This window comes from Nerophis lumbriciformis, linkage group LG37, assembly GCF_033978685.3.
Source record: "Nerophis lumbriciformis linkage group LG37, RoL_Nlum_v2.1, whole genome shotgun sequence".
NCBI classification, from domain to species: Eukaryota; Metazoa; Chordata; class Actinopteri; order Syngnathiformes; family Syngnathidae; genus Nerophis; species Nerophis lumbriciformis.
The window spans coordinates 1097501-1118140 of record NC_084584.2 but is presented as its reverse complement, the minus strand read 5'-3'; the positions used below and the strand labels follow the sequence as shown (position 1 = coordinate 1118140).

The window sequence follows — 20640 nt, the reverse complement described above, 5'->3', positions numbered from 1 at the left end:
CCAATACTTTTGTCAAGTTGTAGTCCCAAGTGTCCCAATACTTTTGTCCAGTTTTCGGCCTAAGTGTCCCAATACTTTTGTCCAGTTTTCGGCCTAAGTGTCCCAATACTTTTGTCCGGTGGTAGTCATAAGTGTCCCAATACTTTTGTCCAGTTTTAGTCCCAAGTGTCCCAATACTTTTGGCAAGTTGTAGTCCTAAGTGTCCCAATACTTTTGTCAAGTTGTAGTCCCAAGTGTCCCAATACCTTTGTCCAGTTTTCGGCCTAAGTGTCCCAATACTTTTGTCCAGTTTTCGGCCTAAGTGTCCCAATACTTTTGTCCGGTGGTAGTCATAAGTGTCCCAATACTTTTGTCCAGTTTTAGTCCTAAGTGTCCCAATACTTTTGGCAAGTTGTAGTCCTAAGTGTCCCAATACTTTTGTCAAGTTGTAGTCCCAAGTGTCCCAATACTTTTGTCCAGTTTTCGGCCTAAGTGTCCCAATACTTTTGTCCAGTTTTCGGCCTAAGTGTCCCAATACTTTTGTCCGGTGGTAGTCCTAAGTGTCCCAATACTTTTGTCCAGTTTTAGTCCCAAGTGTCCCAATACTTTTGGCAAGTTGTAGTCCTAAGTGTCCCAATACTTTTGTCAAGTTGTAGTCCCAAGTGTCCCAATACTTTTGTCCAGTTTTCGGCCTAAGTGTCCCAATACTTTTGTCCAGTTTTCGGCCTAAGTGTCCCAATACTTTTGTCCGGTGGTAGTCATAAGTGTCCCAATACTTTTGTCCAGTTTTAGTCCCAAGTGTCCCAATACTTTTGGCAAGTTGTAGTCCTAAGTGTCCCAATACTTTTGTCAAGTTGTAGTCCCAAGTGTCCCAATACTTTTGTCCAGTTTTCGGCCTAAGTGTCCCAATACTTTTGTCCAGTTTTCGGCCTAAGTGTCCCAATACTTTTGTCCGGTGGTAGTCCTAAGTGTCCCAATACTTTTGTCCGGTGGTAGTCCTAAGTGTCCCAATACTTTTGTCCAGTTTTAGTCCCAAGTGTCCCAATACTTTTGGCAAGTTGTAGTCCTAAGTGTCCCAATACTTTTGGCAAGTTGTAGTCCCAAGTGTCCCAATACTTTTGTCCAGTTTTCGGCCTAAGTGTCCCAATACTTTTGTCCGGTGGTAGTCCTAAGTGTCCCAATACTTTTGTCCAGTTTTAGTCCCAAGTGTCCCAATACTTTTGGCAAGTTGTAGTCCTAAGTGTCCCAAAACTTTTGTCAAGTTGTAGTCCCAAGTGTCCCAATACTTTTGGCAAGTTGTAGTCCTAAGTGTCCCAATACTTTTGTCAAGTTGTAGTCCCAAGTGTCCCAATACTTTTGTCCAGTTTTCGGCCTAAGTGTCCCAATACTTTTGTCCAGTTTTCGGCCTAAGTGTCCCAATACTTTTGTCCGGTGGTAGTCATAAGTGTCCCAATACTTTTGTCCAGTTTTAGTCCCAAGTGTCCCAATACTTTTGGCAAGTTGTAGTCCTAAGTGTCCCAATACTTTTGTCAAGTTTTAGTCCCAAGTGTCCCAATACTTTTGGCAAGTTGTAGTCCCAAGTGTCCCAATACTTTTGTCCAGTTTTAGTCCTAAGTGTCCCAATACTTTTGTCCAGTTTTAGTCCCAAGTGTCCCAATACTTTTGGCAAGTTGTAGTCCTAAGTGTCCCAATACTTTTGTCAAGTTGTAGTCCCAAGTGTCCCAATACTTTTGTCCAGTTTTCGGCCTAAGTGTCCCAATACTTTTGTCCAGTTTTCGGCCTAAGTGTCCCAATACTTTTGTCCAGTTTTAGTCCTAAGTGTCCCAATACTTTTGGCAAGTTGTAGTCCTAAGTGTCCCAATACTTTTGGCAAGTTGTAGTCCCAAGTGTCCCAATACTTTTGTCCAGTTTTCGGCCTAAGTGTCCCAATACTTTTGTCCGGTGGTAGTCCTAAGTGTCCCAATACTTTTGGCAAGTTGTAGTCCTAAGTGTCCCAATACTTTTGTCAAGTTGTAGTCCCAAGTGTCCCAATACTTTTGTCCAGTTTTCGGCCTAAGTGTCCCAATACTTTTGTCCAGTTTTCGGCCTAAGTGTCCCAATACTTTTGTCCGGTGGTAGTCATAAGTGTCCCAATACTTTTGTCCAGTTTTAGTCCCAAGTGTCCCAATACTTTTGGCAAGTTGTAGTCCTAAGTGTCCCAATACTTTTGTCAAGTTGTAGTCCCAAGTGTCCCAATACCTTTGTCCAGTTTTCGGCCTAAGTGTCCCAATACTTTTGTCCAGTTTTCGGCCTAAGTGTCCCAATACTTTTGTCCGGTGGTAGTCATAAGTGTCCCAATACTTTTGTCCAGTTTTAGTCCTAAGTGTCCCAATACTTTTGGCAAGTTGTAGTCCTAAGTGTCCCAATACTTTTGTCAAGTTGTAGTCCCAAGTGTCCCAATACTTTTGTCCAGTTTTCGGCCTAAGTGTCCCAATACTTTTGTCCAGTTTTCGGCCTAAGTGTCCCAATACTTTTGTCCGGTGGTAGTCCTAAGTGTCCCAATACTTTTGTCCAGTTTTAGTCCCAAGTGTCCCAATACTTTTGGCAAGTTGTAGTCCTAAGTGTCCCAATACTTTTGTCAAGTTGTAGTCCCAAGTGTCCCAATACTTTTGTCCAGTTTTCGGCCTAAGTGTCCCAATACTTTTGTCCAGTTTTCGGCCTAAGTGTCCCAATACTTTTGTCCGGTGGTAGTCATAAGTGTCCCAATACTTTTGTCCAGTTTTAGTCCCAAGTGTCCCAATACTTTTGGCAAGTTGTAGTCCTAAGTGTCCCAATACTTTTGTCAAGTTGTAGTCCCAAGTGTCCCAATACTTTTGTCCAGTTTTCGGCCTAAGTGTCCCAATACTTTTGTCCAGTTTTCGGCCTAAGTGTCCCAATACTTTTGTCCGGTGGTAGTCCTAAGTGTCCCAATACTTTTGTCCGGTGGTAGTCCTAAGTGTCCCAATACTTTTGTCCAGTTTTAGTCCCAAGTGTCCCAATACTTTTGGCAAGTTGTAGTCCTAAGTGTCCCAATACTTTTGGCAAGTTGTAGTCCCAAGTGTCCCAATACTTTTGTCCAGTTTTCGGCCTAAGTGTCCCAATACTTTTGTCCGGTGGTAGTCCTAAGTGTCCCAATACTTTTGTCCAGTTTTAGTCCCAAGTGTCCCAATACTTTTGGCAAGTTGTAGTCCTAAGTGTCCCAAAACTTTTGTCAAGTTGTAGTCCCAAGTGTCCCAATACTTTTGGCAAGTTGTAGTCCTAAGTGTCCCAATACTTTTGTCAAGTTGTAGTCCCAAGTGTCCCAATACTTTTGTCCAGTTTTCGGCCTAAGTGTCCCAATACTTTTGTCCAGTTTTCGGCCTAAGTGTCCCAATACTTTTGTCCGGTGGTAGTCATAAGTGTCCCAATACTTTTGTCCAGTTTTAGTCCCAAGTGTCCCAATACTTTTGGCAAGTTGTAGTCCTAAGTGTCCCAATACTTTTGTCAAGTTTTAGTCCCAAGTGTCCCAATACTTTTGGCAAGTTGTAGTCCCAAGTGTCCCAATACTTTTGTCCAGTTTTAGTCCTAAGTGTCCCAATACTTTTGTCCAGTTTTAGTCCCAAGTGTCCCAATACTTTTGGCAAGTTGTAGTCCTAAGTGTCCCAATACTTTTGTCAAGTTGTAGTCCCAAGTGTCCCAATACTTTTGTCCAGTTTTCGGCCTAAGTGTCCCAATACTTTTGTCCAGTTTTCGGCCTAAGTGTCCCAATACTTTTGTCCAGTTTTAGTCCTAAGTGTCCCAATACTTTTGGCAAGTTGTAGTCCTAAGTGTCCCAATACTTTTGGCAAGTTGTAGTCCCAAGTGTCCCAATACTTTTGTCCAGTTTCCGGCCTAAGTGTCCCAATACTTTTGTCCAGTTTTCGGCCCAAGTGTCCCAAGACTTTTGTCTAGTGTACCTACCTTGTCTGCATTGTGTGGGCACGCTGGTGCTTCCTGCTTTTAAGCAGCCATCTTAAAAAAACAGCAGCGCAGCAGCATCAGCGCAGCGGGTCTTTGAAGGGTCATAAAATCAAAACCGGAGCAGGTATTAAAAACGCTGTTCTGTTATTTTATACACAAGGGTTCAATCTCTCTCCTGTGTCAGTTTGAAGCCGAAACGACAAACGCGCTCAGAGGAGATACATTTTGAAGAAAGGTGACCGTTTTTTTACAAAAAAATTGTTTTGAAGGGGGAATACCAAACTTCCTGTTGATTTTTTGCTGGGGGTTGTCAATTTATGAAATGTAGGCCTAAGTGAGACCTACATAGAGGTTTTTGTTTCATGTCTCTCCGACCTTCCCAGTGGGAGTTACAGGCAGTTTTGTCCGTTTTTTCATCCGAGGAGCAGTTCTTTGTGCGTTTTCTTAAAAAATTGCGCTAGAGCACAATTTTGAGATTTGGGGTTAGGTTCTTTTTATTAGATCACAATTTTTGCCAGCCCTGATGTGTGCGTTCAGTTTGGTGAGTTTTGAAGCATGTTAAGGGGGTCAAATTACAGCTCAAAGAGGCAAAAGTGACTGTTTTTAGTACTTTTTTGTCTTGAAGGGGGAATTGCCAACTTCCTGTTGATTTTAGCTCGAGAATGTACTATGTAGGTCTAAGTCAGACCTACATAGAGGTTTTTGTTTCATGTCTCTCCGACCTTCCTAGTGGGAGTTACAGGCAGTCTAGTTTTTTTTTTTCCTAGGGGGCGCTAGAGCGCAATTTTGAGTTTTGTGGTTCGTTTTTTTTTTAAAAAGGCAATTTTCGCAGGTCCTGATGTGTGGGTCAAATATGGTGAGTTTTGAAGCATGTTAAGTGGGTCAAATTACAGTTTAATGTGGCGGCGGAAGAATAAAGAATAAAACCTTACAAATTCAATAGGTCCTTATGTCCCATTGCATAAGGACTCCCACAGGGAGTCCTTAAGACATGAAACAAAAACCTCTATGTAGGTCTGACTTAGACCTACATTTCATAATAGTACATTCTCGGGCTAAATTCTCGGGCTAAAATCAACAGGAAGTTGGCAATTCCCCCTTCAAGACAAAAAAGTACTAAAAACAGTCACTTTTGCCTCTTTGAGCTGTAATGGGCCATGCGGGCCCTAAAAAAACCTTACAAATTCAATAGGTCCTTATGTCCCATTGCATAAGGACTCCCACAGGGAGTCCTTAAGACATGAAACAAAAACCTCTATGTAGGTCTGACTTAGACCTACATTTCGTAATAGTACATTCTCGGGCTAAAATCAACAGGAAGTTGGCAATTCCCCCTTCAAGACAAAAAAGTACTAAAAACAATCACTTTTGCCTCTTTGAGCTGTAATGGGCCATGCGGGCCCTAAAAAAACCTTACAAATTCAATAGGTCCTTATGTCCCATTGGACTACAACTGGACAAAAGTATTGGGACACTTAGGACTACCACTGGACAAAAGTATTGGGACACTTACACTGGCCAAAAGTATTGGGACACTTAGGACTACAACTTGACAAAAGTATTGGGACACTTAGGACTACAACTTAACAAAAGTATTGGGACACTTAGGACTACAACTGGACAAAAGTATTGGGACACTTAGGACTACCACTGGACAAAAGTATTGGGACACTTAGGACTACAACTGGACAAAAGTATTGGGACACTTAGGACTACAACTGGACAAAAGTATTGGGACACTTAGGACTACCACTGGACAAAAGTATTGGGACACTTACACTGGCCAAAAGTATTGGGACACTTAGGACTACAACTTGACAAAAGTATTGGGACACTTAGGACTAGAACTGGACAAAAGTATTGGGACACTTCGGACTACCACTTGACAAAAGTATTTGGACACTTACATTGGCCAAAAGTATTGGGACACTTAGGACTACAACTTGACAAAAGTATTGGGACACTTAGGACTACAACTGGACAAAAGTATTGGGACACTTAGGACTACCACTGGACAAAAGTATTGGGACGCTTACACTGGACAAAAGTATTGGGACACTTAGGACTACAACTGGACAAAAGTATTGGGACACTTAGGACTACCACTGGACAAAAGTATTGGGACACTTACACTGGCCAAAAGTATTGGGACACTTAGGACTACAACTTGACAAAAGTATTGGGACACTTAGGACTACAACTGGACAAAAGTATTGGGACACTTCGGACTAAACGTAGACAAAAGTATTGGGACACTTAGGACTACAACTGGACAAAAGTATTGGGACACTTCGGACTAAACGTAGACAAAAGTATTGGGACACTTAGGACTACAACTTGACAAAAGTATTGGGACACTTAGGACTAGAACTGGACAAAAGTATTGGGACACTTCGGACCAAACGTAGACAAAAGTATTGGGACACTTAGGTCTACCACTTGCCAAAAGTATTGGGACACTTACACACTACACACAATAACACATGAACAAAATGATGTGTCACATGAATGTTTTTTGAAATGAACAAAACACAAGTAATGTAAAAAGAAAGCCAGGTGTTTACTTTTTCATATTAATATAAAACTCAAAGCAGTTTGGCTAATGAAGATGAAGTCTAATAAACAAGCTTTGTTCTTCTCCAACGCCTCCGAGTGGTTCAGTACAACAGTTTGCCCAACAAAAATAAAAAGGAGTGATACCTGTCTGGACAATATTGTCCACACTTGTCTCCATCTAAACATAGCGGTGTCTCTTAAACGCACGGCGAGACTTGAAGTTAAATCAAGTGTTCGGCTCTGTTTACTCCAAGGGGAAATCTTTGTAGCAAAGTCTGTGTAGTTTGTCCACCATGATTTTCAAGCCAGGCGGCACTAGTGTGCATGCACCAGTGCTGCTAATACTTGGTTTCCAGGAAGTAAGCCGTCTTGCTTAAAGTGCATTAATAAATGACGTTTTTTCGGGAGTTCAAAATTGAAACGGTATTACTAAGCGTCAAGAATGTTACTGTGGTTTATCATTACACCGTTACAGCCCCAGCTCACAGCAGGGTGCTGTTGTTTATTTGCTGCTGTCTCTTCCAGGTGGGCACGCTGGACGTCTTGGTGGGCTTGTCTGATGAGCTGGCCAAGTTGGACACCTTTGTGGAGAGGTCTGCTTTACTCCTCGCATTTGGTGTTTAAAATGTTCAAATGTAGTTTAAAATGTTCACATGTACTTTAAAATGTTCAAATTTAGTTTAAAGATGTTCAAATGTACTTTAAAATGTTCAAATGTAGTTTAAAATGTTCAAATTTAGTTTAAAATGTTCAAATGTACAAACCCCGTTTCCATATGAGTTGGGAAATGGTGTTAGATGTAAATATAAACGGAATACAATGATTTGCAAATCCTTTTCAAGCCATATTCAGTTGAATATGCTACAAAGACAACATATTTGATGTTCAAACTCATAAATTTTATTATTTTTTTTGCAAATAATAATTAACTTAGAATTTCATGGCTGCAACACGTGACAAAGTAGTTGGGAAAGGGCATGTTCACCACTGTGTTACATGGCCTTTCCTTTTAACAACACTCAGTAAAGGTTTGGGAACTGAGGAGACACATTTTTGAAGCTTCTCAGGTGGAATTCTTTCCCATTCTTGTTTGATGTACAGCTTAAGTTGTTCAACAGTCCGGGGGTCTCTGTTGTGCTATTTTAGGCTTATGTGTGTGTGTGTGTGTGTGTGTGTGTGTGTGTGTGTGTGTGTGTGTGTGTGTGTGTGTGTGTGTGTGTGTGTGTGTGTGTGTGTGTGTGTGTGAGAGTGCGTGCGTGCGTGCGTGCGTGCGTGTTATGTATACATACACTGTAGTACCATGTATACATACTGTAGTACTATATATCCATACTGTAGTACCATATATATATATATATATATATATATATATATATACAGGTAAAAGCCAGTAAATTAGAATATTTTGAAAAACTTGATTTATTTCAGTAATTGCATTCAAAAGGTGTAACTTGTACATTATATTTATTCATTGCACACAGACTGATGCATTCAAATGTTTATTTCATTTAATTTTGATGATTTGAAGTGGCAACAAATGGAAATCCAAACTTCCGTGTGTCACAAAATTAGAATATTACTTAAGGCTAATACAAAAAAGGGATTTTTAGAAATGTTGGCCAACTGAAAAGTATGAAAATGAAAAATACGAGCATGTACAATACTCAATACTTGGTTGGAGCTCCTTTTGCCTCAATTACTGCGTTAATGCGGCGTGGCATGGAGTCGATGAGTTTCTGGCACTGCTCAGGTGTTATGAGAGCCCAGGTTGCTCTGATAGTGGCCTTCAACTCTTCTGCGTTTTTGGGTCTGGCATTCTGCATCTTCCTTTTCACAATACCCCACAGATTTTCTATGGGGCTAAGGTCAGGGGAGTTGGCGGGCCAATTTAGAACAGAAATACCATGGTCCGTAAACCAGGCACGGGTAGATTTTGCGCTGTGTGCAGGCGCCAAGTCCTGTTGGAACTTGAAATCTCCATCTCCATAGAGCAGGTCAGCAGCAGGAAGCATGAAGTGCTCTAAAACTTGCTGGTAGACGGCTGCGTTGACCCTGGATCTCAGGGAACAGAGTGGACCGACACCAGCAGATGACATGGCACCCCAAACCATCACCCAACCATGCAAATTTTGCATTTCCTTTGGAAATCGAGGTCCCAGAGTCTGGAGGAAGACAGGAGAGGCACAGGATCCACGTTGCCTGAAGTCTAGTGTAAAGTTTCCACCATCAGTGATGGTTTGGGGTGCCATGTCATCTGCTGGTGTCGGTCCACTCTGTTTCCTGAGATCCAGGGTCAACGCAGCCGTCTACCAGCAAGTTTTAGAGCACTTCATGCTTCCTGCTGCTGACCTGCTCTATGGAGATGGAGATTTCAAGTTCCAACAGGACTTGGCGCCTGCACACAGCGCAAAATCTACCCGTGCCTGGTTTACGGACCATGGTATTTCTGTTCTAAATTGGCCCGCCAACTCCCCTGACCTTAGCCCCATAGAAAATCTGTGGGGTATTGTGAAAAGGAAGATGCAGAATGCCAGACCCAGAAACGCAGAAGAGTTGAAGGCCACTATCAGAGCAACCTGGGCTCTCATAACACCTGAGCAGTGCCAGAAACTCATCGACTCCATGCCACGCCGCATTAACGCAGTAATTGAGGCAAAAGGAGCTCCAACCAAGTATTGAGTATTGTACATGCTCATATTTTTCATTTTCATACTTTTCAGTTGGCCAACATTTCTAAAAATCCCTTTTTTGTATTAGCCTTAAGTAATATTCTAATTTTGTGACACACGGAATTTTGGATTTTCATTTGTTGCCACTTCAAATCATCAAAATTAAATGAAATAAACATTTGAATGCATCAGTCTGTGTGCAATGAATAAATATAATGTACAAGTTACACCTTTTGAATGCAATTACTGAAATAAATCAAGTTTTTCAAAATATTCTAATTTATTGGCTTTTACCTGTGTGTGTGTGTATATATATATCCATCTTCAAGTGGGGTCGCGGGGGCAGCAGCCTAAGCAGAGAAGCCCAGACATCCCTCTCCCCAGCTGAGACACACAGTCTCTCTAACGTGTCCTGGGTCTTCCCCGTGGTCCCCTACCACAATAAACACCTAAAACTTATGTAGCCAAAATAATAGCTAAATATGTCTCGTACTGCTTGTACGTTGTCGATGACATTCTTGTGAAATGTGTGTGTATGTTGCTAAGTAGGAGTTGTGTTTCATTGCTGCAATACACTTGGCAGGAGGAGAGGGCGATAGAGAGCAGAGAGAGGACAGGGTGAGGGCAGGACTTGCAGGTGTGTGTCCAATCATGGACAACACCCTGAGCAGAGGACACCAGCGCTGCAAGGAGAGAAAGGGGGCGTGGACCTTTGACAGATGTGTAAATATTGTATGGAGACCGATACTGATATACGTCAAAATGCCGAATATCGCCGCCAATATTCGCTTGATTCCTAGTTCAAATGTAGTTTGTGTTTTAGAATGATGTTCAAATGTACTTTATAAGCCACACCCACTGCATTTTAGAAGAAAAAGATTATTTTCCATATCTTAGTTTGTGTGTTTTACAATGATGTTTAAATGTACAAACCCCCGTTTCCATATGAGTTGGGAAATTGTGTTAGATGTAAATATAAACGGAATACAATGATTTGCAAATCCTTTTCAAGCCATATTCAGTTGAATATGCTACAAAGACAACATATTTGATGTTCAAACTCATAAACTTTATTTTTTGTTGTTGCAAATAATCATTAACTTTAGAATTTGATGGCAGCAACACGTGACAAAGAAGTTGGGAAAGGTGGCAATAAATACTGATAAAGTTGAGGAATGCTCATCAAAGACTTATTTGGAACATCCCACAGGTGTGCAGGCTAATTGGGAACAGGTGGGTGCCATGATTGGGTATAAAAACAGCTTCCCAAAAAATGCTCAGTCATTCACAAGAAAGGACACCCATTTGTCCACAACTGTGTGAGCAAATAGTCGAACAGTTTAAGAACAACGTTTCTCAAAGTGCAATTGCAAGAAATTGAGGGATTTCAACATCTACGCTCCATAATATCATCAAAAGGTTCAGAGAATGTGGAGAAATCACTCCACGTAAGCGGCATGGCCGGAAACCAACATTGAATGAGCGTGACCTTCCATCCCTCAGACGGCACTGTATCAAAAACCCACATCAATCTCTAAAGGATATCACCACATGGGCTTAGGAACACCTCAGAAAACCACTGTCACTAAATACAGTTGGTCGCTACATCTGGAAGTGCAAGTTAAAGCTCTACTATGCAAAGCAAAAGCCATTTATCAACAACACCCAGAAACGCCGCCGGCTTCTCTGGGCCCGAGATCATCTAAGATGGACTCATGCAAAGTGGAAAAGTGTTCTGTGGTCTGACGAGTCCACATTTCAAATTGTTTATGGAAATATTCCACATCGTGTCATCCGGACCAAAGAGGAAGCGAACCATCCAGACTGTTATCGACGCAACGTTCAAAAGCCAGCATGTGTGATGGTATGGGGGTGCATTAGTGCCCAAAGCATGTGTAACTTACACATCTGTGAAGGCACCATTAATGCTGAAAGGTACATACAGGTTTTGGAACAACATATGCTGCCGTCTTTTTCATGGACGCCCCTGCTTATTTCAGCAAGACAATGCCAAGCCACATTCAGCACGTGTTACAACAGCGTGGCTTTGTAAAAAAAAAAAAGAGTGCGGGTACTTTCCTGGTCCGCCTGCAGTCCAGACCTGTCTCCCATCGAAAATGTGTGGCGCATTATGAAGCGTAAAATACGACAGCGGAGACCCCGGACTGTTGAACGACTGAAGCTCTACATAAAACAAGAATGGGAAAGAATTCCACTTTTAAAGCTTCAACAATTAGTTTCCTCAGTTCCCAATCGTTTATTGAGTGTTGTTAAAAGGAAAGGCCATGTAACACAGTGGTGAACATGCCCTTTCGCAACTACTTTGGCACGTGTTGCAGCCATGAAATTCTAAGTTAATTATTATTTGCAAAAAAAAATAAAGTTTATGAGTTTGAACATCAAATATGTTGTCTTAGTAGCAGTGTTGGGTTAGTTACTGAAAAGCAGTAACTAGTTACAGTTACTAGTTACTTCATTTCAAAAGTAACTCAGTTACTAACTCAGTTACTTACACCAAAAAGTAATGCGTTACTGTGAAAAGTAACTAGTTACTTTTTTTTTTTTTTTTTTTTTTTTTAAAGCTCCAATTAATGCCTTTTTAGCCTTCATTTCAGTACTGTTATTGTAGTGGAGAATAATACAATGTGTTGATCAACTTGACATGCATTTGCATCACTCAACTCTGCTAAGCCATGTGCTCTACATACAACACACAAAGACAAAGATATGTTACAAAGGCCAATTTGTTTCAGGCCAGAACAAATTGACAAAACTATTTTAAATAGCTGCAACATAACGTACATAAGTAACAAACAGCATAATAACAGCATAGATGTAAAGCAAGAAAGGCACACACTACATACACAAAGTCTAACCAGGCATTTTCTTCCTCAAGTAATTCTTATACAAAATCATGTCTGAAACCCAGAACACTCTACACATTTCCCCAGTTTTAGTTTAGAGATAAGGAAAGATTGGCCTGGCCCACTAGCATCCCTCTTTATGTTTGTCAACTTTATAGTCTATACATTTAGAGTGATGTGATAATCAAACACTCTAGAAGTCTAGAATGAAAGAGTATATAAGAGAATTGACAGCAACGTTCCCTCTCAGGAGCGCGCCTGTGCAATTGCGCACTGCTCAAGCGTCCTCTGCGCACGGCAAATCTATGCCACGCACAAAATCAAATAAAAAAATAAGCGCATAACAATTTTCGACACGACAGAGAAAACCGTTTTCGTCGTCATTGTTCAAATATTGTAACGTCTGTCGAGACGCTTTGAGGACATGAATTCCATCCATCACTTTACTGAGCAAAACTCTTTACTGTCGGCCATAAACACATCACCAAAACATTAGTAAAAAAAAATGATATCTAGCAAAACTGGTCATTTTCTGCAGTACAAACCAGACCAAAAGCAACTTTGTTATATCAACAGTTGCCGCTCGCTCTCTCACGTGCGCCAACACTTGCACATATGGCACTTAGCCAGTGATGCGTTTACAGCCACACAAAAAGTCGGACAACTCCAACACCACACATAAAGTGTCATTCCAGGTCGTTACACTATGATTTACCAATCAAATATGTGCTTATTCTAGTGTCATTTATTAGGAATCTTAATTTATAAATATTAATCATTAAATGCTGTTAGTATATTAAATAAATACTAATAAAAATATATTTTTTACAAACAGGAAGTTGCAGGAATGTACACATGATCCCCTGCTTACATCTCATTGTGCAACATGTGAATGTTTTAATGGGAACTACCGGTAAATGCAATGTCTGAAAGGGGTACAAATTATTTCCAAAGCAGGACCTCCACCCAGACAAACAATACAAGTACACAGTTCATGAAAAACAATATTTGTTGTTATTGTCATTGTAAGTGGGCCTAAACACTTATATTAGAAATGGAAATGACTGCTGTCATTTGATTATAATAATAAGAGAATGTTGTCTGTCTATCTGTGTTGGCCCTGCGATGAGGTGGGGACTTGTCCAGGGTGTACCCTGCCTTCCGCCCGAATGCAGCTGAGATAGGCTCCAGCGACCCCGAAAGGGACAAGCGGTAGGAAATGGATGGATGGAGATGTAAGTTGTTATTTAATGAGGTTTGGGACAGGTGTGCTGCTGGTGTAGCCACAGTGTGCACGTCTAAAGTTGCTCACATGGACTCCACTCAATGCTCAGGGACTTTTTGCATTTGCTCACACATGAACAATTAGAGGGAACATTGATTGACAGAGTGTGTACCTTCAGCGGTGAATGGTGGTGGTGGTGGAGGTGAAGTGGCATCAGAGTCTCTGTCTCTCTTTACTAGCTTCGTGGAAGCATGTTGCTATGTAGCTTGTTTCAGCAGATTTGAATTGCTGTTTTGGGCAGTAGATGGCATTTTTGATCCAAAGCACAATTTACATTTAACTAAAATGTTATTTTCTTTGTGCTCGACAAAAGAAAAGTAGTGAAAATATCTCCATGTTAGCAAACTCGACTTCTGGCTCCGCCATGATCAGACACGCCCCCCCCCCACACACACTCACACACACCCACACAGAGCGCATGTCTCTCTCTCTTCTCCGGCTTGTGACACAAGAAGAATCAGAACGATGACAGAGCAGCTCTCCGATAAAACACACTTTATACTACATAAAAAGTAACGTAAAATAACGCAGTAACGTATCATGTAGTAACGGTAACGGAGTTACTGAATATAAAAAAATAACGCGTTAGATTACTAGTTACCGCCGAAACTAACGGCGCTACAGTAACGCGTTAGTCCCAACACTGCTTAGTAGCATATTCAACTGAATATGGCTTGAAAAGGATTTGCAAATCATTGTATTCCGTTTATATTTACATCTAACACAATTTCCCAACTCATATGGAAACGGAGTTTGTGTGTTTTACAATGATGTTTAAATGTACTTTGTGTGTTTTACAATGTTTAAATGTAGCTTGTGTGTTTTCCAATGATGTTTAAATTAGGGCTGCAGCTAACGATTATTTTTCTATCGATTAATCTATAGATTATTTTTTTCGATTAATCGGTTAATCTATAGATTATTTTTTTCGATTAATCTATAGATTATTTTTCCTTTTACCGATTATTTTTTTTATTTAAAATGAAGAGGAAAAAATAAATGTAGGCCAGTTTTTTCAAAAGGCATGGCTTTTATTTACAAAAAAAAAAGGTATGGCCACTCAGTCAACATTGACAACAACATGACAAAATATTCTGTAACAATGTAAACATTTAAAACTTTTAACATTTAACAAAATTAAAAGTAGCTTATTTGCTTTTTAATGTGCAAATATAAAAGTAAACATCCAGTGCAAATCTTAATATTCTGGAATAGTATAAGCATTTCAAAAGTAAAAGTATTGCTTATTTTGCTTTAAAATGTGCAAAAATAAAGATAAACATCCAATACAAAAAAGTGCAAAACGGAAATATTCTGTAACAAGTGTAAACATTTCAACAAAAGTAAAAGTATTGCTTATTTGCTAAAATGTGCAAAAATAAAGCTAAACATCCAATACAAAAAAGTGTACAGTGTAAACATTTCAACAAAAGTAAAAGTATTGCTTATTTTGCTTAATAACACAACAATGATAGTATGATTAAAGTGAAAGTTAATTGTTGGTTTGTACATAGTATATGTAACTGTTAATGTTGTAAAAGGTATTTGCACAACTAATTAACGTTAGCGTTTGTGACACGTCTTGTGCCGTGGGGTTCTTTCAGGACCGACAGACTGAACGCCAGACGGCTTTGCCAGGTTTACAATCTTTTAATTTTACACAAAGTCTTTTCTCTTCCAACTGCGCGGATCGCGCACCTGGGCACGATTGCGGCGTCGCTCCCGGCGAGCCCCGCCTCGCCGCCGCCGCCTCTCCACAGCGTTAAAGAGGAGCGCGTCTTTGTAAACACTGAACAGGCACGCCAAACGCGCCTCTCAGAGCGAAACGGTGCTTTAGTTTATGAATTTACAACGCAGATACAAATGACACATTCATGTTTTTTTGTAATGATGACAACGTATACGCACGCGGACGATTGACTTGTTGATGGTGATGGCAAGAACGCTGTCGGGGGTTTTCTTTTCAAATGTTCGTTCATAGCCGTTGTGCTGCTATGATAGGCCATTTCCGCACGACACAGTGTGCATACAACAACATTATTAGGCCGTTTATTGAAATACTCCCACACTTTTGACGACTTTTGGCGTGCTTTTTTCCCCTCGCTCGCATCGTCTGCTTTGCGCTCCGCCATGACAGTAAAGTAGTGTGACGTAAATATGCGACGCGCCGACGCACAAAAATGGCGTCGACGTATTTACGTAACCGATGACGTCGATGACGTCGACTACGTCGACGCGTCGTTTCAGCCTTAGTTTAAATGTAGTTTGTGTGTTTTCCAATGATGTTTAAATGTAGTTTGTGTGTTTTAGCGTGGTGAAGAAGGTGGCTCAGTACATGGCTGATGTTCTGGAGGACAGCCGAGACAAAGTCCAGGAGAACCTGCTGGCTAACGGACGTAAGAAGTGGAGGTGACACGGTCCTGAGTGTCACGCTGGTTGCACTGACCACTGATTGTGTCTGCAGTGGACCTGGTCACTTACATCACCAGGTTCCAGTGGGACATGGCCAAGTATCCCATCAAGCAATCTCTGAAGAACATCTCCGAGATCATCTCCAAGGTTGGTAGATACACAAACGTGTGTGAGATAACTTGTAACGAGCGTGCTTTGCAGCAAGCCACCCAGATAGACAACGACCTGAAAGCCAGAGCTTCAGCCTACAACAACTTGAAGGGAAACCTGCAGAACCTGGAACGCAAGAACGCGTAAGTGTCGGTTATTTTATCCATGAAAGGCTTGTTGGTGAAAGAGTTATTAATGTAAGTGTTGTTTGTGAAGGTGTTATTGGTGACTGGGGAGCATCAGTTGCGTAGACAACATGCAGTACTTGTGTGTTCCTGCAGGGGCAGCTTGTTAACCAGGAGTCTGGCTGACATTGTAAAGAAAGACGACTTCGTTTTGGACTCGGAGTACTTGGTGACCATGCTGGTGGTTGTCCCCAAGTAGGTAGACTACTCTACACTTGATGTCACTGTCATTATTTACATTACCTTTCACCTGCTGTGACCGTGTCAAAGAACATCACCATGAATCTAAGTTACTGGTCAATCCCAAGATCTTTCGATGACATATATGCTGAGTAAGAAGGACCATCAAGACAGAATTGTAATATTTTCAAGTTTTACTGAAATTTCAGGAGATCAACTTAATCAATACATACCTACTCAGTGGCCTAGTGGTGAGAGTGTCCGCTCTGAGATCGGTAGGTTGTGAGTTCAAACCCCGGCCGAGTCATACCAAAGACTATAAAAATGGGACCCAATACCTCCCTGCTTGGCACTCAGCATCAAGGGTTGGAATTGGGGGTTAAATCACCAAAAATGATTCCCGGGCGCGGCACCGCTGCTGCCCACTGCTCCCCTCACCTCCCAGGGGGTGATCAAAGGGGATGGGTCAAATGCAGAGGACAAATTTCACCACACATAGTGTGTGTGTGACAATCATTGGTACTTTAGCTTTAACTTTAACATTCATATCGCCTACTCTAGTTGATCTGGCATTCCAAGGGAAACACCAACTTCTTTTCACACAAAGAAAACCCCCATCTCCCCCCCGCACCACTGATAAGAAACCAGTGGGTGTTGTATTTCACATTCCTGATGGTTTAAGACACTAAACAGACAATCTGAAGACAAAGAGAGACTGGTAGAATACACAAAGGAAAAGTACTATCTGATCAAACATAGAAGTGTTGTACTAGTGATAAAGATCTTTTTAGAAGATCTGAAGGGGGAATGTCGGAGGCAGATATTTACATATATCCGAATTTAAGTTGTACTTCTTTTATTTCATAGTCATATTTGAAAACAGCTCGTGTTTTCCATTTCTTCTCTTGCCGCTCTGTCTGCAAGTAAACTGTGTGTGTTAACCTTGAGTTCTTTGGAATGTGTTTTGACTAGCATTTGTTTTGTCTACAGAGATGGGACGAGAGAGAGGGTGGCGGGATCGGGAAGACGGACCATTTTTGGGAGGCGCGATAGAATGTTCTAGGGTTAGACTGGTCTCAATCAAAATGTATATTGGCAAAGCTTTGAGAATATACAACAAAATACCTATTCTGTCTCTGGTGGTTTTTCAACTCAGCTTTAAGTGTCGGAAAGAACTTGGGAGCGAATTGTGACTTGAATTCCCTGGGAGGAACAACTGGTCCAAAACGCAACACTATGTAAAAAGAAAGAACTCTTAGACCTATGGGATGTGTTGAACCTAGTCCGTGAATGCACGCTGAGTCGTCACAAAGTTGCTGTATTAGATGTGAGAGCTATCACTCCCAACTGTTGTTTATGTCCGTGACTGTCAGGTTTAAGCATCGAACTATGTATTCAACAGAACAAAAAGCAAGGAATCAGGCAGAGACAGAGTTCAATTTTGCTCATGAGGAGAACGCATGGCGCTGCACGCTCAGTTACAGTCTCACCCTACGCTCTAACCTGAATTACTAACAATGTTTATGAAATCATGCAGACCCTCATTAATTATGTAGGTTTTGTTTGAAGGATGCATATATGTTTAAGAGTTCTTTCTTTTTACATTGCCATGTTTGATCAGCTAGTACTTTTCCTTTGTGTATTCTACCAGTCTCTCTTTGTCTTCAGATTGTCTGTTTAGTGTCTTTAACCATCAGGAATGTGAAATACAACACCCACTGGTTTTTTATCAGTGGTGCAAGGGGGAGATGGTTTTCTTTGTGTGAGAAGAAGTTGGGTTTTCCCTTGGAATGCCAGATCAACTAGAGCAGCCGATATAAATGTATTGGTTAAGCTTTGGTATAAAAATATTCCAATTCTGTCATGACGGTCCTTCTTAGTCAGCATATATGTCATCGAAAGAACTTGGGATTGACCAGTAACTTAGATTCCCTGGGAGGAAAAACTGGTCTGATGCAACAATTTTCACTACATTGTCAAAATACCTGTGGCGTAGGGGCCATCCTCGCCATGAGGTCATTGGATAATTTGCTATGATATGATTTATTTTCTTTAAAAACCCTCCAAAAATGTATGCATATATTTAAAAAATATATAACATGCACAAAGTTGAGTGAGCAGGTTGCGTTATGTGTGTGTTGACTTTTTGTGTTTGTTTAGTTGCACCATGAGTGTGAAAGGTTGTTTGGATTGGGCAATATATACAAATGCTGTACCGCAATTCAAGGCCATTAACCTGAATTACTAACAATGTTTATGAAATCATGCAGACCCTCATTAATTATGTAGGTTTTGTGGAAGGATGCATATATGTTTAAGAGTTCTTTCTTTTTACATTGCAATGTTTGATCAGCTAGTACTTTTCCTTTGTGTATTCTACCAGTCTCTCTTTGTGTTCAGATTGTCTGTTTAGTGTCTTTAACCATCAGGAATGTGAAATACAACACCCACTGGTTTTTTATCAGTGGTGCAAGGGGGAGATGGGGGTTTTCTTTGTGTGAGAAGAAGTTGGTTTTTCCCTTGGAATGCCTAGATCAACTAGAGCAGCCGATATAAATGTATTGGTTAAGCTTTGGTATAAAAATATTCCAATTCTGTCATGATGGTCCTTCTTAGTCAGCATATATGTCATCGAAAGAACTTGGGATTGACCAGTAACTTAGATTCCCTGGGAGGAAAAACTGGTCTGATGCAACAATTTTCACTACATTGTCAAAATACCTGTGGAGTCGGGGCCATCCTCGCCATGAGGTCATTGGATAATTTGCTATGATATGATTTATTTTCTTTAAAAACCCTCCAAAAATGTATACATATATTTAAAAAATATATTCGCTATTAATAAATAGTATTAACATATTTTTGTTTATATATTGTTTTGCTAATTAGGGCCCGCATGGCCCATTGTATAAGGACTCCCTTTATGCAATGGGACATAAGGACCTATTGAATTTGTAAGGTTTTATTATTATTATTCTTCCGCAACTTTGCGCTGTAATTTGACCCCCTTAGCATGCTTCAAAACAAATTTTACACACACATCAGTAATATACGGCAAAACTTTTTATCAAAAAACCAAACCCCAAAACTCAAAATTGCGCTCTAGCGCCCCCTAGAAAGAAAACTGCTTATAACTCCCAGTACGAATGTTGTAGAGACATGAAACAAAAACCTCTATGTAGGTCTTACTTAGACCTACTTTTCATTAATTAATTTTCTCGGGCAAAAATCAACAGGACGTTGGCAATTCCCCCTTCAAGACAAAAAAGTACTAAAAACAGTCACTTTTGCCTCTTTGAGCTGTATTTTCACCCTCTTAACATGCTTCAAAACTCACCAAACTGAACACACACATCAGGACTGGCAAAAATTGCGATCTAATAAAAAAACCTAACACCAAATCTCAAAATAGCGCAATTTTTGAATAAAACGCAGAAAAAACTGCTCCTCGGAAGAAAAAAAATGACAAAACTGCCTGTAACTCCCACTGGGAAGGTCAGAGAGACATGAAACAAAAACCTCTATGTAGGTCTCACTTAGACCTACATTTCATATATTGACAACCCCCAGCAAAAATCAACAGGAAGTTTGCAATTTCCCCTTCAAAACACATTTTTTTTTATAAACCGGTCACTTCTCTTCAAACATTATCTCCTCTGAGCGCGTTTGTCGTATCAGCTTCAAAATAACACAGGAGAGAGATTGAACCCTTCCAAATAAAAGTTATCGAAATAATTTTTCTAACTGCTCCGGTTTTGATTTTATGAGCCTTCAAAGAACCGCTGCGCTGCTGTTTTTTTAAGATGGCTGCTTAAAAGCAGGAAGCACCAACGTGCCCACACAATGCAGACAAGGTAGGTACACTAGACAAAAGTCTTGGGACACTTCAGACTAAAAGTAGACAAAAGTATTGGGACACTTGGGACTAAAACTTGACAAAAGTATTGGGACACTTAGGACTAGCACCTGCCAAATACGCGGGCCCGACCAATGCTGCTTGCAGCTTTAATTAGGGACCGCAATGTCCCTTTGGGACAGAGGACCCTATTGTAATTGTAAGGTTTTATTATTATTATTCCGCCGCCTCTTTGAGCTGTAATTTGACCCCCTTAACATGCTTCAAAACTCACCAAATTTGACACACACATCAGGACTGGCAACAATTGCGATGTAATCAAAAAAACCTAGCCCCAAAACTCAAAATTGCGCTCTAGCGCCCCCTAGGAAGAAAACACAGACAAAACTGCCTCTAACTCCCAGTAGGAATGTCTTAGAGACATGAAACAAAAACCTCTATGTAGGTCTCACTTAGACCTACATTTCATACACTGACATCTTTCAGCAAAAATTAACAGGAAGTTTGCAATTCCCCCTTCAAAACAAAAGTTTAGTAAAAACAGTCA

General features: G+C 40.7%; 1 protein-coding gene across 2 annotated transcripts in view; it reads left to right on the top strand.

The window, feature by feature from the left end:
- Positions 1-20640, top strand: part of LOC133577155 (V-type proton ATPase subunit C 1-A) — a 47315-nt gene that overhangs the window by 9230 nt on the left and 17445 nt on the right. For both annotated transcript variants that reach the window (XM_072912592.1, XM_072912591.1), the window contains exons 3-7: positions 7018-7085; positions 15621-15706; positions 15775-15869; positions 15924-16015; positions 16154-16252. In XM_072912592.1, coding sequence (XP_072768693.1) covers positions 7018-7085; positions 15621-15706; positions 15775-15869; positions 15924-16015; positions 16154-16252 — 440 coding nt within the window. The remainder of the gene's footprint in view (positions 1-7017; positions 7086-15620; positions 15707-15774; positions 15870-15923; positions 16016-16153; positions 16253-20640) is intronic.